Below are 13,989 nucleotides of genomic sequence, written 5' to 3'. Positions count from 1 at the left end.
AGGAGAGGACAGCAACATAAGCTGTTCTGAGTCCCTATTGGGGAGGAAGACGGGATGTAAGTAAGGTAAATAAATAAATCTACTTTTTCTGAGAAAGAAGTTAGCCTTTGATTCAGGTACCTGATTCATAGGATCTCTTGTGAGCCACATTGGCGCAGAGGGATAGCGCTCAGATGTGGAGTCAGCTCTTTGTTAATGCTAATTTGGAAACTTGACACTTTAATTCTGTAGAACTCAAGTTCACGCAGATGTCCTTTGACTGTCTACCCCGCTGTTGAACTCAATTCTCAGTTCCCGTGCACAACTTCTCCTTCTTCCTTCTCTCTTGCAAGTACCACATGAGCTATGCTGCATAGAGAGTTGCCAACTCCGGCCTGGGAAATTCTTCAAGATTTAGGAAAGGTGCCTGTGAAAGGAGGGTTTGGGGGAGGCGTTTCACTGAGAATCTGTGGTGTACCATAGTGCCCTCTCTCAGAAGCTACCTCCTCCAGGGGAATTGATTTCTGTAGTCTGGAGGGCAGCTGTCATTCTGGGGGACCTTCAGCCCCTCCCTGGAGGTTAGCAACCCTAGATCTGCATAGTTAACAAGTCCTTTGACTATCTCTTTCAGAGCAAAGCAGCATAATATACAAAAAGGAGACAGAACTTTTTTTAGAATGCCAGTTGAATGCCAGTAGTAGATGGAGGCATACAGTCTGGATAGCAGTTCTGCCCATGTAATTTTTCTGGAAGCCAGGCATTTGCCCAGAGGGCAATGTAATCTTAATGTCACCAAATGACACAGCTTGGGGCTGAGATAATGTTTGGAAAGTAGAATTCCTTTCTCACGGACCAATCCTGGGGGGCTAAGGTTGCCAGTCTCCAGGAGGTGGCTTGAGATCTCCCAGAATCACAACTGATCTCCAGGCCACAGAGATCAGTTCACCTGGAAAAAATGGCTGCTTTGGGGGGTGGACTCTATGGAATTATACCATGCTGAGGTCCTTTCCCTCCCCATGCCCTGTTTTCTCCAGACCACCACGCCCCCCGACCTCCAGGAATTTCCCAACTTGGAGCTGGCAACCCTATGGGGGTGTGTTTATGCTAATATAATATATGCTGCAGAACAGATACAGTAGTCCATAGGAGACCCCATCTGTTTATTCCACTCACCAACCTCATGACTTACTGCACTCACACAGTCTTGTTTTTTAGAAGCTCTGCCCCTTCATGCTCTGTGGACACACACACACCCCAGTGGTATTTGGTCACATTTACTTCTAGAACGACAAGTATTTATAATTAAAATAGAATGAATATAAGTAAGGTGGAAAGAAATATATAGTAACATATAGAAGATAAGTTAAATTGATTGACTTATGCTGAAAGTATATTGTGTTTACAGCAGCATTTAGAAATGTGCAGATTATGGGTCAAATTGATTGACCATTTTTGGTAGACAGCTGTATAATGGAGAAACTATATAATTAAAATAGTATGAAGATAAGATATGTAGAAGGAAGTAATGAGTAACATATAGAGTATAAGTTAAATTGATTGACTTATAATGAATGTATACAATGTTTATAGAAGTATTTAGAGTTAGGTAGAATGAGGGACAAAATGTTTGTCCCATAAGGAAGACGAGAATAGAAGGAGTAAGACAGAGTACAGAGTATTAAAATCAGACAAATGATTATTATTATTATTACAGAATATATGACAGAAATGTAATATTTAGTTGATATAGACAAGCTTAGAAGAGAGTGAAAGTATATGTATAATAGATAAAATAAGTTTGAAATGAGTAGGGGAAAAACGGACAAGGGGTTGGAAAACTGTTGGAAGTCAACAAAAGGGGGGGAAGGGAGGGGTTAGAACAGGAACATTGAAAGGAAACTGATTGTATTGATTATATTGATTTCTAATCCAATAAAAACTTTTTTTTAAAAAAATAGAACGACAAGTATTTTCAATGCAGTTGCTTCCTCTGTCTCTTCTGCTGCTGCTTCCTCTAAAGTATTAGGCCAGTCTGTATTGTGCTGAAGAAGATTTCCACATTTGCAAATTGTCTGAAAGGTTTCTTGAGCAAAAGAGGGGGACACACCCCACCCTCCTTGCCTATGTGTTGCCTTTCTCCACGAAGGGGACACAGACAGGCTCAATTTATTCTCCTGTCCTCCAATTTATCCTCATGATAACAGTCCTGATCAAGAAGACCTCTTACTTCAAATCTTTCAGGAAGAAAAATAGAAACAGATAATCTACAGACCCCAGCAAATCTGCGAGAATCCTAGAGACAAAAGGGAAAACAGGCGGGCCTCCGTTTCCTTATCCATAAGTGCCAAAAACAGCACTATGCATCTAGCAAGAATCCTCCCCAGAGACAGGGTAGGTCTAGAGTTGCCAGGTCCAGGTTGGGAAATTCCTGGAGATTTGGGGGGTGGAGCCAGGGAGGGTGAAGTTTGGGGAGGTGAGGGTCCCAGTGGAGTATAATGCCATACAGCGCACCCACCAAAGAGCCATTTTTTCCAGGGGAACTGGTCTTTGTCACCTGGAGATCATCTGTAATTCTGGGTGATCTCCAGCCACCATTTGGAGGCTGGCAACCCTAGGTAGACCCCAGCCCTAGCCTGGTGACAGCAGGCAAATCGTGATAGAGAAGGGATGGAAACGCACAAAAAGGGGGTAGAAGAGTTAGAGCAGTCCTGGGTTCCTCTCTCCTTCCCTTCGAGCAGCCCACTTAAGCTGTCCCAGCACTTCTCAGGGCTAGACCAAGAAATGTCTTCGTGCATGTGGCCTGAGTAAAATCCAGGCATCTCCTTCTTTGAAGCACAACGAGCCCTCTTTAATGTACGTGTGTGTGTGTGTGTGTGTGTGTGTGTGTGTGTGTGTGTGTGTGTGTGTGTGTGATACTTTTTGCCTCTCATAAAACAGGAACACTCCTACAAGTCTGGGCTTGATTCACCCTGGGTTCGAACAGAGAGTTGAGAAGGTCTGGTTAGGTAGGTACCCCTTTTGCTTCTTAAAAGGTGCTGTGCTGCCCTCTCCTCATTATGGCCGTGGCCTCCCTTGCAGCAACTCTTGGGGTCTCAATCTTGGGTGCCTGTTCTCTACCGCCTCTTCCTGCTACCATTTAAATGCAAAAAGTTATTCCTTGGCTTTCAACCCAAAGAGACTTACATCTCCTCCATTTTAAGCTCACAACAACCCTGCAAGGTAGCTTAAAGGCTGGGAAGGTGTGACTGGTACGCCGCCCAAGGCCACCCAGCATACTTGAGAGGTCAATGGGCCAATGAGATCAGGCTAGTGAGGAGTATAGGTTCTCAGGCTAGGTGCTTCTTGTTAGCCTGAACAGGCCAGCTCGTATTCACATTAACTCTTAGATGTAGGGTTCCCAGGTGCCCAACAGTGGCTGGCAAACTCCCAGGGATTTGTCCCCTTTTCCCCCCAGTCACCCAGGGATTGGTGGGAGGGGGCAGGCACCTCAGGAGACGTCCCACCCAGCGACGTCACTTCTGTAAGTGATGTCGTCACACGGACTGCAGGAGCATCCCCGCGCTCCGTTTGGGGCTGATTTGGGTCCAAAACCAGCTGAATCAGAGCTGTGTGGAGCACAGGAGCGCTCCCGTGGCCGCCGCGATGATGTCACTTCCAGAAGTGATGTCGCTTTGTGCATGGCGTGATGATGTCACTTCCAGAAGTTCCGTCATCATGCCACCGCCAGAGCATGTGCGTGCAACCGGGCCAGAGAAAGGTAAGTGCCAAGTCCCAACCCTCCCAGCGGTAGGCAAGAGGGACCTGGCAACCAGGTCCCCCTGCTTTTTTCAGGGGGAATGTAGTGGAATGGAGTTCCGGCACCTCTTGAAAATACTCGGCAATAGTGCTTGAAAATAATATTATTTCAAAGAATCCCGTGTGTTTCTTCCTCATTTCCCTCTTGAGAGTTCTGCCACCTCTTTTCCCAGAAAAAAAAACCCTGCTGGCAACCGTACTTAGAGCCAAGCTACAAGTGACGCCTTACCCAGGTTGGACACTTGTCAGCTTCCCTCAAGTTTTGATGGGAAATGTAGGCGTCCTGGTTTTACAGCTTGGCTCTCCATTACAGCTGCAAGACCAGGATGCCTACATTTCCCATCAAAACTTGAGGGAAGCTGACAAGTGTCCAACCTGTGTCAGGCGTCACTTGTAGCTTGGCTCTTAGATGGAATGAGGGTACAGATGCATCACAGCCAGTCAATTAAAGAAAAGGGACTGTCAAAAGCAGAGGATCACATCTGGATGCTCAGAGGGCAGATTCTAGGGTCAGAACTCTTAGCCAAAACCACAGAAAGGCCTAATGCTAAACAGCCTGTACTGAATACTGATATGTTTGCTCAGAAATGGGAGGCACAATCGCTGCATGATTACGATTGACGGACGAGGGGGCAAATCCCTGGGAGTTTGACTGCCACTGGCGGGCGCCCAGGAACCCTAACTCTAATGGCCCCTTTCCAGGCAAGGGGGTTGGCAGGAGCCCAGGCCTGAGGCCGAGGAGGGGAGCAGCCTGCAGTAGGCCTCAAGGCAGCCATTCCCTCAGGCCCAGGGCTCCTGGCTGCCAACTTTCCTGCAGGGCTCCGTTTCCCAGGCAACCTTCTAGCCTCAGGATTGGGCCTGGAGACAATGGAGGGAAAAGCAGGAGCCAACAGCTGCGCAGGAGGTGGGGCTTGGAGAAAGAGTATAAAAGGCCCTGCCCAGGGAGGGCGGCTGTTCACTTCCGGAAGCTGAGAGGAAGGAAAGCTAAGCGTGGAGGGAGTGGACGCCTTTCTCTGAGGGTGGGAAAGTGTGATTCAGACCTGAAAGGGATCAGGTATTAAGAGAGGGTGGAACAAAATAAGGCAGATGTGTTACCGGAATTTTCTGTTTTCCAACCGGCTTCTGTCCCTGGAAATGTTTGCCTTAAATTAGGCCTTTTTCTTCCTTTGTTTCCTTGAGAAGAGCTGGAGAGATGTCTGTGGGACTGGTGGTTCTTTGGGACTGCCCATCCAGAGTCGAGACCTCCCTTCATACAGCAAAGGGATGTTCAACCCCCATTAATCCAACCAGATTTTTTAAAAAACGAGAAGGTGGCAGAGCTGTTCCAAGGGTTAAAGTGAGAAAGTGTGCAGCCCTAGAGATGCAAATGGATGGGAAGCTTGTAAGAAAGCCATTCCCTGTTTCTTCACCTCTCACCCCAATAGCCTCTCTCCAGCTGCTGCTTGAATATTTGGGAAGGATCTGGTGAACTCAGAGCCAAGCTACAAGTGACGCCTGACACAGGTTGGACACTTGTCAGCTTCCCTCAGGTTTTGATGGGAAATGTAGGCGTCCTGGTTTTACAGCTTGGCTCTCCATTACAGCTGCAGGCGTCACTTGTAGCCATGGTGGCCATGCAAGACCCAAGCAGAGAGAAAGAAGGAGGGGAAGCAGTGGGTGACGACCTCCCCAATTCCCATCCTCCTTCCTCTGGGGTTCTCCCTCCTGCCACCCAGAGTGCCTCTTGCCACAGGAGAGGCTGAAGGTTGCAGAGGCTGGAGGTTCAGAATCTGAAACTGATGCCTTTAAGGTTGGACAGGCTTCCGGGGTCACAGAGACTTGTTTAGGAAAGAGGCAGCTGCAGGAGTGAGGGAAGGAGTGTGGGGGTGAGGGTGGGATTTTGGGTAGGGGGAACAGAGCAGATGCAGGAGTGGGGGAAGGCATGGGGGGCTGAGGGTGAGCTTTAGGGTGAGGGGAGAAGGATGAAGCATTCTCCCAGCCCCTAGACTCAAGTTGACTTCTCTGAATTTTTATTGTATTTTAATATGTTGTTATCCTCCCTGAGCCCTCTTGCGGGGAGGGCGGAATAGAAATTTGAAATAAATAAATAAAAATAAAGACTGTGGGTGGAGGAACTTGTTTTGGGCTGCTTCCCTTTGACAAAATCATTTTGTCACTGAAAGATATCATGGCAAGCAGAGAGAGAGGGCAGAAATCTTCCCCTGCAGGGCTAGTTTTCACTGTGCAAGGAGATTTTATTTTCTAGCTGGTGTCTCCCACCTTCCATCTAGAGTCAGGCAGTCCATCCGAGCCCCTCGGGGCTGGGCCATCTCATTCCCAGTACATTCTTCCAGTTGTGTGGAACAACCCAGAGGGTCTTGGCTTCCCTCAGAAGGGAGGATGGAGTGGTTTGACTTCAGGCAAAGTCAGGGACTCGTCTCTCTGGCTTAGACTCAGAGAGTTTGGGAGGAAGCATTTCAAGGAGGGAAGGGGGATGGATGAATAAGGAAGCTAGGGCCTCCCCCGATATAGAATGCCTGGCTGGGGGGAGAGAGATGTTGGGCGAAACTATTGGGAGCCTTCCTAGATCAACAGCAGTATCTTGCTTTATGTCCCAGATAGAGGTTCACTCAAGGGACTGGCAAAGAAAATATATACAGAAAAATGGGTTTCCTGGTCTTTTTTTCTCACCCTCCCAGGAACCAGTGAAAAGACCCTTGATGGCTTCTCGACTATCATCTCCATGTGAAGGGGAAAGACCAGCCATGGAGCCCTGTGAGGTATGGGGTAGGGGGATGACTGGGGAGACATGCAGCAGAGGGTAGGGATGCCCCCTTCTCTGCTGCAAGGCCCAGAGGATCAAACTCCATTCCCTTGGTTCCTGCACCATAAGACTTCGTGGCTCCCTACTTGGAAGGTGAGAAAAGGGTCACCCCTTGCGTACGATTCCACATTCAGAATACTGTGATACAGTTTTCCCACTGAAAAGGATTTGCTTCTCTACATGGACATCTATCGCTTCTTCCCCACAAGGCTCTCCCCCATTTAGTCTTCACAACAACAACCTTGTGAAGTAGGTGAGAGACGGAACAACGTCGGCAGATGCTTTCGCAGCACAGTGTGTATTCACATTCAATGGTCCTAGTCCGTTACCCTACCACTATACAACACCAGGCTTTTGGATTTTTCTTTCTCATATATCACCTTTTCAGCAATATATATATATTAAAAAATGCTTCCTTCTTCCAGGGTTGGGTGTCCTTTGAAGAGGTGGCTCGGCAAGTGGGAGTGGACTTTACTGAACTCAGCCCAAAAATCTCTGTACAAGGAAGTCATGCTGGAGAATTTTGGGAATGTGGCCTCTTTGGGTAAGCATCCTTTTCTCCTGTGCTGTTGTCTCCTCCTGTAAGGAGTAACTGTCAAGAATTCCTTACTGAGGAATGATTTGGTCGGGCTGTCCGTTCTGGGCCCAGTGGCTGAGTTCTGCTGCTCTCTATGATCCTTCCTCAGATGTAGGCGGGCTTGTGGGTTTTCCTCGAGGAGAAGGAGCCTCTACCTGGCAGCCCTGAGTCTGAACCACCTGAGCAGCCTCAGAAGAGGTGTGAAGTGATGCTTGATCCAAACAAGGTGTGGAGGTCTAAGGAAGGAAGGGCTCCTCTGTAGCCTGGGCCTTGTCATACCTGGGTTGAGCTATGTCCCTTCATGGCAGCTTTGCTTATCTGAACAGGGTCTCCTGCAGGTGTCACCTTGCACATTTCCATCTCAGCTGGGCAGGGAGTAGGCACAGAACTGCCAGCGCCAGATGGATGATTCTTGGCCCTATACCTCCACCCCTATCACTTGCCTGTTGTGTATTGCTTGGGGGACAGTCAACCTGGCTTGGAACTGCTGATTTTATGAGCGCACAGAAGAGTTCTAATTTTGTTTTTTTAATGCTTAAAAGAAGCTCACATTGCCAAACCTGACATCATATCGTGGCTGGAAGAGGAGGAGGAGTTGTTTCTCCTGATCGCTGATGAAGAGGAGGAATTAGCAGGTAGCGGCTTTGATCTGTCATACAATTGTGTGCTTTCTGCACTTCCTTCCAAGGGCTGGTGGATTTCCATGGCCTTGTTTATCCTCGCAGTTTGACCTTGATCTCAAAAGATCATGGCTGGGTTGTGGAAGTTGAAATGGTGCTTGTCAATCCTGAACATATGAAAATAGCCAATTTCCTTCCCCCAAGTTAGATCTCTTATCTAACTCGTCTCTGTGTGGCAAGAGTATTTCCCTGCCCTGTTGCCCCTGAGAACTTTTAAAGTGGCCATGTGCCAGTGTCTCTCTGCTCTCTGTGATGGATGGTTGGTTCTTACTGCCTTCTCAAAATATGACTCCCCTGGAAGACCCCACCCACCCAAAGAACCGCTGTCCCCTTCTTAAAGCCAGTGAGATATACCAGCTATTTCTCCATTGCTGATGTGACTTGGCCACAGTTCTTTCTCTCCTTTTCCTCTCTGCCAGTCATTGTCCTAGTGTAATGCTCTTCTCCATTTAATCACCACTAGGTACAGATCAGTCAATACTATGACAGGACCAGACCCCCCAAACACACCTTGGAAAGTGTGTCCAGACCCCCATCCTTGGTATTGGTGGCTTCCACATGGGGATGGGAGCTTGTGGTTTCCTCCATGGCTGGGGCAGTTGAAGATAAAACTCAAGTCTCCCAGAAGTGGCCATCCACCCCTCCCTTATGCTATCAAGGCTTTTGCAATGTTTCAAAAATTCGGCACTACTATAACATTATATCAGTATAGCATTGTAACAACAGGTGTAGCACATTCTCAGAAGATATGCCTTTTTACATTTCTGCCAGAGAAGGGGTTAGAGACTGACTTTTTAAAAAAATAAAGGCTGGGATCTGTATTGGGTTGCTGAGATCTCAGTCCCTTACTCTAGCTGTTACATCATGCTGGCTGTCTACAATAAAATCATATATCGTTTTATAGATACTGTTATATCAATAAAGGTAAAGGTAGTCCCCCTGTGCAAGCACCAAGTCATTACTGACCCATGGGGGGACGTCACATCATGACATTTTCTTGGCAGACTTTTTACGGGGTGGTTTACCATTGCCTTCCCCAGTCACCTACACTTTACGCCCAGGAAACTGGGTACTTATTTTACCGACCTCGGAAGGATGGAAGGCTGAGTCAACCCTGAGCTGGCTACCTGAACCTGGCTTCCGCCAGGATCGAACTCAGGTCACGAGCAGAGCTTGGGCTGCAGTACTGCCGCTTACCACTCTGCGCCATGGGGTTCTTATATCAATATACCAGTATAATAACAGTTTTAGCATGTTCTCTGAATTCTCTGAAGATACTTTTCCCCTTATATCTCAGAAAAGGAAGGGAGTAGACAGGAGTTCCCAATCTTTTTGAGCCCTTTTAAAGAAACATATTGTTTAAAAATATTCTCTCACACATGGTCACACAGTGAAGATCCTTGTGCTGCGGTGGCAACTGCTGCACAATAACATTTTTTAAAAAATCTGCACAGCCAATAAGATGACAGAACTCCCACCTGGCCTTACCCACTTTCTAAAAAAAACCTAAGAGTGTTCCAAGAAAGGTGTCAGTGGTTGCCATGGTAGTGACAGGTAGAGAATTACTTTAAAAAAAAATGAAGCTATGAATTCATCAGAACTTGCTATACCTATTGATACAACAGTATATTGATATTACAATATTCTGGTGCTGATTTTTTAAAAAAGCAACCCCCCTTCCGCCACCCAGTGGCATTAGGAGGAAATGGCCGTTTGTGGGGACAGATCAGGGAACATCATGGCTATATGTGCCTGACTACCCGAATTTTCCAACCCACAATGCAGACATCCAGGCTTCACTGTGATCTTTCCCCAAATTTGGAGGAAGTCAGGTTTGAGAAAGATTAGAGAAAAAACAGAAACTCCCAGAGGTACATTAATACACAGCAATGCTTTGGGGGAACAGAAAAAATACCTGCCTTTGAAAAACTTTGAACTGGAGGCAGACAACCCATGCAAAAACTGCTATTGTTGCCCTCTCCAGCAGATAATTTCGTTCACTCCCTAAATTCAGGACTCAGGGAATGATGGGTTTTGTCAGTGGGTCTTGGAGCCAAGCTACAAGTGACGCCTTACACAGGTTGGACACTTGTCAGCTTCCCTCAAGTTTTGATGGGAAATGTAGGCGTCCTGGTTTTACAGCTTGGCTCTCCATTACAGCTGCAAGACCAGGATGCCTACATTTCCCATCAAAACTTGAGGGAAGCTGACAAGTGTCCAACCTGTGTAAGGCGTCACTTGTAGCTTGGCTCTGGGGATTTGGAGGGTGGGAGGTGGTGGATCTCTCTATTATCTCATGTGCATGTGCCGCTGGAAACACACAATGGCGTCACTCCCAGGAAGTGACATCACTTCCCGGAAGTGACCTTGTGATTGTCCCCCCTGGGAACTCGTCTTTCTCCCCCTCAGCGGGCACCTCCACCAACAGCACTGTGAAGTTGGTGGGCAGGATGGGGGGCCCTTTCCCTGCAGGGTGACTGAGGAGGGAGCACTCCGCTGAGCTGATCCTTCACCACCGCCTCCAGCCAGCCACGCACCTCCTTGCTCGGTGCAGCGGCAGGAAGAGCAACAGAAGGGCGGCTTTCTCTTCCTTTCTTCACCCTACCAGCCTGCCTCTCAGCCAGCTAGGCAGCAGCGCCTCAGGAAGGAAGGTAAAGAAAGGAAAGAAAAAAAGGCATGGAAAGAGAAAGGGAGGGAGGGAAAGACAGAAGGAAAGAGAAAGGGAGGGAGGGAGGTAGAGGCCAGGGAAGAGGCTGGGGAAGCAGACGGCCCGGGAGAAGCTCCACCCGGGGAGGCAGCCCATGGGTCTTTGGGTGCCGGGGCAGGGCCACCAGTCATGTGATCTTTTTTCAGATCCTGGGAGATCCCACTGGAAAAAAAGCCCTGGTGCCTACTTTTTCCCATCAATAAAATTTAAAAATTACTTAATATTCATTGTTAATGTATAATAAGAACAATTTCAACATTTAAAATGACATATAGGTCAATTCAGATCCGGTAAGATTTGTTTAATCCTGGTAAGTAGAGAAGTATCACTATGTACTAGTGCATCCTTAAAGTTAGGGGTTCTTTAACAATAAATGATTGGTTTTGTGATCACAGTTGGAGATGCCATCTAATACATTCCAGTATTATTTTATGCTCTTGGAGAGACCAACCGTTATCGAATTAAATGACAATTTACAGACCTACCAAAGTCAGCTTTTCTGTTGCTTAGAAGCAGATATTCCCTATCTTTGGCAAAAGCTTTTCCACGTGCTGCTTGAAGTAAATGCCCGGGACATCCTCTAGAAGCTAAATTACTTACAAAACAGGTTTCTCTCTGAAAATCTGCAGTTTCAGGGCAGTTTCTATGCAAACTGAGAAACTGACTATATGGTAAGCTCCTTTTGATATGTATAGGACGATGGCTATCAGACCTCCAGGGAGAATTCTTATCAGTGGGTTCTTTATACAATCTAGTAAGAATCCTATTTTTACTGATATATTCTATATTATTTAGGAAATTGATTTGTTTTCTGTCCCTATGCATTTCGTATTTAATGTTGAAATCCTGCTGATTCAACCACTTATGGAAATAATCTTCCAGTCGGTCCCGATTCCTTTTCCATCACAGAGAAATGTCATTAATGGAACACCATCATTTAATGATGCAATTGACAAAGGGGTTGTTATTGGAATATACATATTCTTGCAGTAAATTTTCCATATGTAAATTGGCAGTCTCAGGGGCCATAGAACAGCCCTTCATTTGCCAGTAAAATTTGTGGGTGAAGGCAATATAATTCCTTTCCATGGCAATTTCTGCAAAGTCTATCAAAAGGGCAGTAGGTGGATCGCATTGCTGTCTTTTATTCCACGGGCTTTCCATCCCACTTAAGCCTCATTTTGTGGGATGTTAGTGTACAAGGAAATAACATCCTGGGTGACAGGAAGGACACCCATCTCAATTTTACCAGTTGTGTTTGTTAATTAAGTCTGTTGTATCTTTTAAATATGATGCATCAGTGGGATAAGCAGCCGTAAAAAAATAGTCCACATTACTTGAATAAATAGCTGTTCCAGAACTGAATCACAGCTGGGAGGTGAAATGATATTCTTCACTTCATAGATCAGAGGACTTTAATTTCTGGAACAGAAATTTTTAACTTAAAGAATATAGAATACAGTTGATATGCACAAAATAGAACACACAGTGGAACAGTAAAGAAAATGAAAAAGCTAAAAAGGGATGCCTCCTTCCTTAGATGTCATATCAGAGAAAGAAGCAGAAACACCTTAACAGTTTCAGATTACACCTGTCATATTACCTCCTTCTCCCTCTGGTTGGCCACCTCTCTTCAGACCCTTTGCTGTATGTGTTAAAATATGAGTGGCTTCCCTCTCTTAAAGGGTATACCACTTTTCCTAACAAGCTGTCCAAAATTCTTCCCCGCCCCCAGTAAACTCTTATCAGGTAGCAAAATTACTGGGTCTTTTTGACGTAGAAGGTCTCCATAGTATATGCTGTCTCTTATGTCCACTTGGGCTACATTCATACCCATAGAAATCTCTACTCTGCCCATATACTCAGCTTGGAATATATAAAGAATTAATAAAGTGAGGCGAAACCTGTCTACTGACCATTTGAGCCTTAACCCTTATGCATTCATAGAATGCAAAACCAACAATTACAAAGCAAATTAAAAAACTCTGACACAGATATTTGGGGAAAGTGCTGTATCACCACCCCAGATTTCTTTCTTTCAGCAGGAGGAATGTGGGAGTCAGAGAATGAAATGAAAGAGCATCCAGTGACTGAGACAGACTATAAATGTTCAGATGTGAAAGAGAATGTTAAATATTGAGATGCCCTGGGGAAGGAAGAGGGGAAACCCCCATCTAAAAAGATGAATAATTCTGGTCTTTTAGAGAGAGGTGACTTTCTGCTGCAAAAGATACATAAAGCAGAAAACAATGAGTGCACTGCAAGCAGGGAAATTAAAAAGAAATTATATAAAAGTCTGGTGTGTAGAACCTTCAAGCAGAGTGGAAAACTTCCTATCCATCAAAGAATCCACACAGGGGAGAAGCCATATAAATGCCTGGAGTGTGGGAAAAGCTTCTGTCAGAGTGGAAACCTTATTGTCCATCAAAGAATCCACACAGGGGAGAAGCCATATAAATGCCTGAAGTGTGGAAAAAGGTTCATTCAGGGTGGGACACTTACTATCCATCAGAGAATCCACACAGAGGAGAAGCCATATAAATGCCTGGAGTGTGGGAAAAGCTTCCATCAGAGTGGAAAACTTACTGTCCATCAAAGAACCCACATGGGGGAGAAGCCATATAAATGCCTGGAGTGTGGAAAAAGCTTCCATCAGCGTGAAATACTTACAGTCCATCAGAGAACCCACACAGGAGAGAAGCCATATAAATGCCTGGAGTGTGGAAAAAGCTTCCATCAGAATGGAAAACTTATTGTCCATCAAAGAATCCACACAGGGGAGAAGCCATATAAATGCCTGGAGTGTGGGAAAAGCTTTATTCAGTGTGGAAAACTTACTGTCCATCAAAGAACCCACACAGGGGAGAAGCCATATAAATGCCTAGAGTGTGGGAAAATCTTCCATCACAGTGAAAATCTTACTGTCCATCAAAGAAAATATACGGGAGAAACTATATAAATGCGTGGAGTGTTGAAAAAGCTTCAGCTGGAATGGAGAACTTACTGTCCATCAAAGAATCTATACAGGAGATAGTTTTGAAGGATGTTACATGAAATAAATTCCTTTACAATATTAGAAAGCAATTCAATAAAACAGCATAACAGTATATTTCGTAATTTTCTATGACTGCACTTATGAGAGAAAAACTGCCAAATTGTGAGAACTTGCCAGCAACATCATAGGTGCTCTGGCGTAACACAGCTTCCATGCCATCCATGATGGTTATTTCCCTATAGATCTTCTGTGGGGAAAGGGGAACAATACCTATTTGCTAAGTCCAGATTAACGAGCAAGTATCTGCATTCCCTTTACTCTCCCCCCCCTTGTTGGAGAGCCAAAGGAGGAAAGATTCAGCATCTGTCCAGCCACAGCATCTGTCTTATCGGCGGCACTCCCATGGGCTCCAGAGATGAGTCATGTATGGAAACCATCTTCCACTTGGGCCTG

At 45.9% G+C, this 13,989-nt stretch overlaps 1 protein-coding gene and 1 pseudogene across 1 annotated transcript in view; one reads left to right on the top strand and one right to left on the bottom strand.

Annotated features, from left to right (window-relative positions):
* Positions 1-13,500, top strand: part of LOC129327014 (zinc finger protein 665-like) — a 75,592-nt gene extending 62,092 nt beyond the window's left edge. Inside the window, exon 5 of the mRNA XM_054975394.1 lies at positions 12,888-13,500. Within this exon, the coding sequence (XP_054831369.1) occupies positions 12,888-13,500 (613 nt within the window). The remainder of the gene's footprint in view (positions 1-12,887) is intronic.
* Positions 1-13,989, bottom strand: part of LOC129327904 (zinc finger protein 208-like) — a 284,286-nt pseudogene that overhangs the window by 90,121 nt on the left and 180,176 nt on the right.

Source organism: Eublepharis macularius, chromosome 4 (assembly GCF_028583425.1).
Source record: "Eublepharis macularius isolate TG4126 chromosome 4, MPM_Emac_v1.0, whole genome shotgun sequence".
Classification (NCBI taxonomy): domain Eukaryota; kingdom Metazoa; phylum Chordata; class Lepidosauria; order Squamata; family Eublepharidae; genus Eublepharis; species Eublepharis macularius.
Note: the sequence above shows the minus strand (reverse complement) of the source record. Positions and strands in the feature narration are given on the sequence as shown.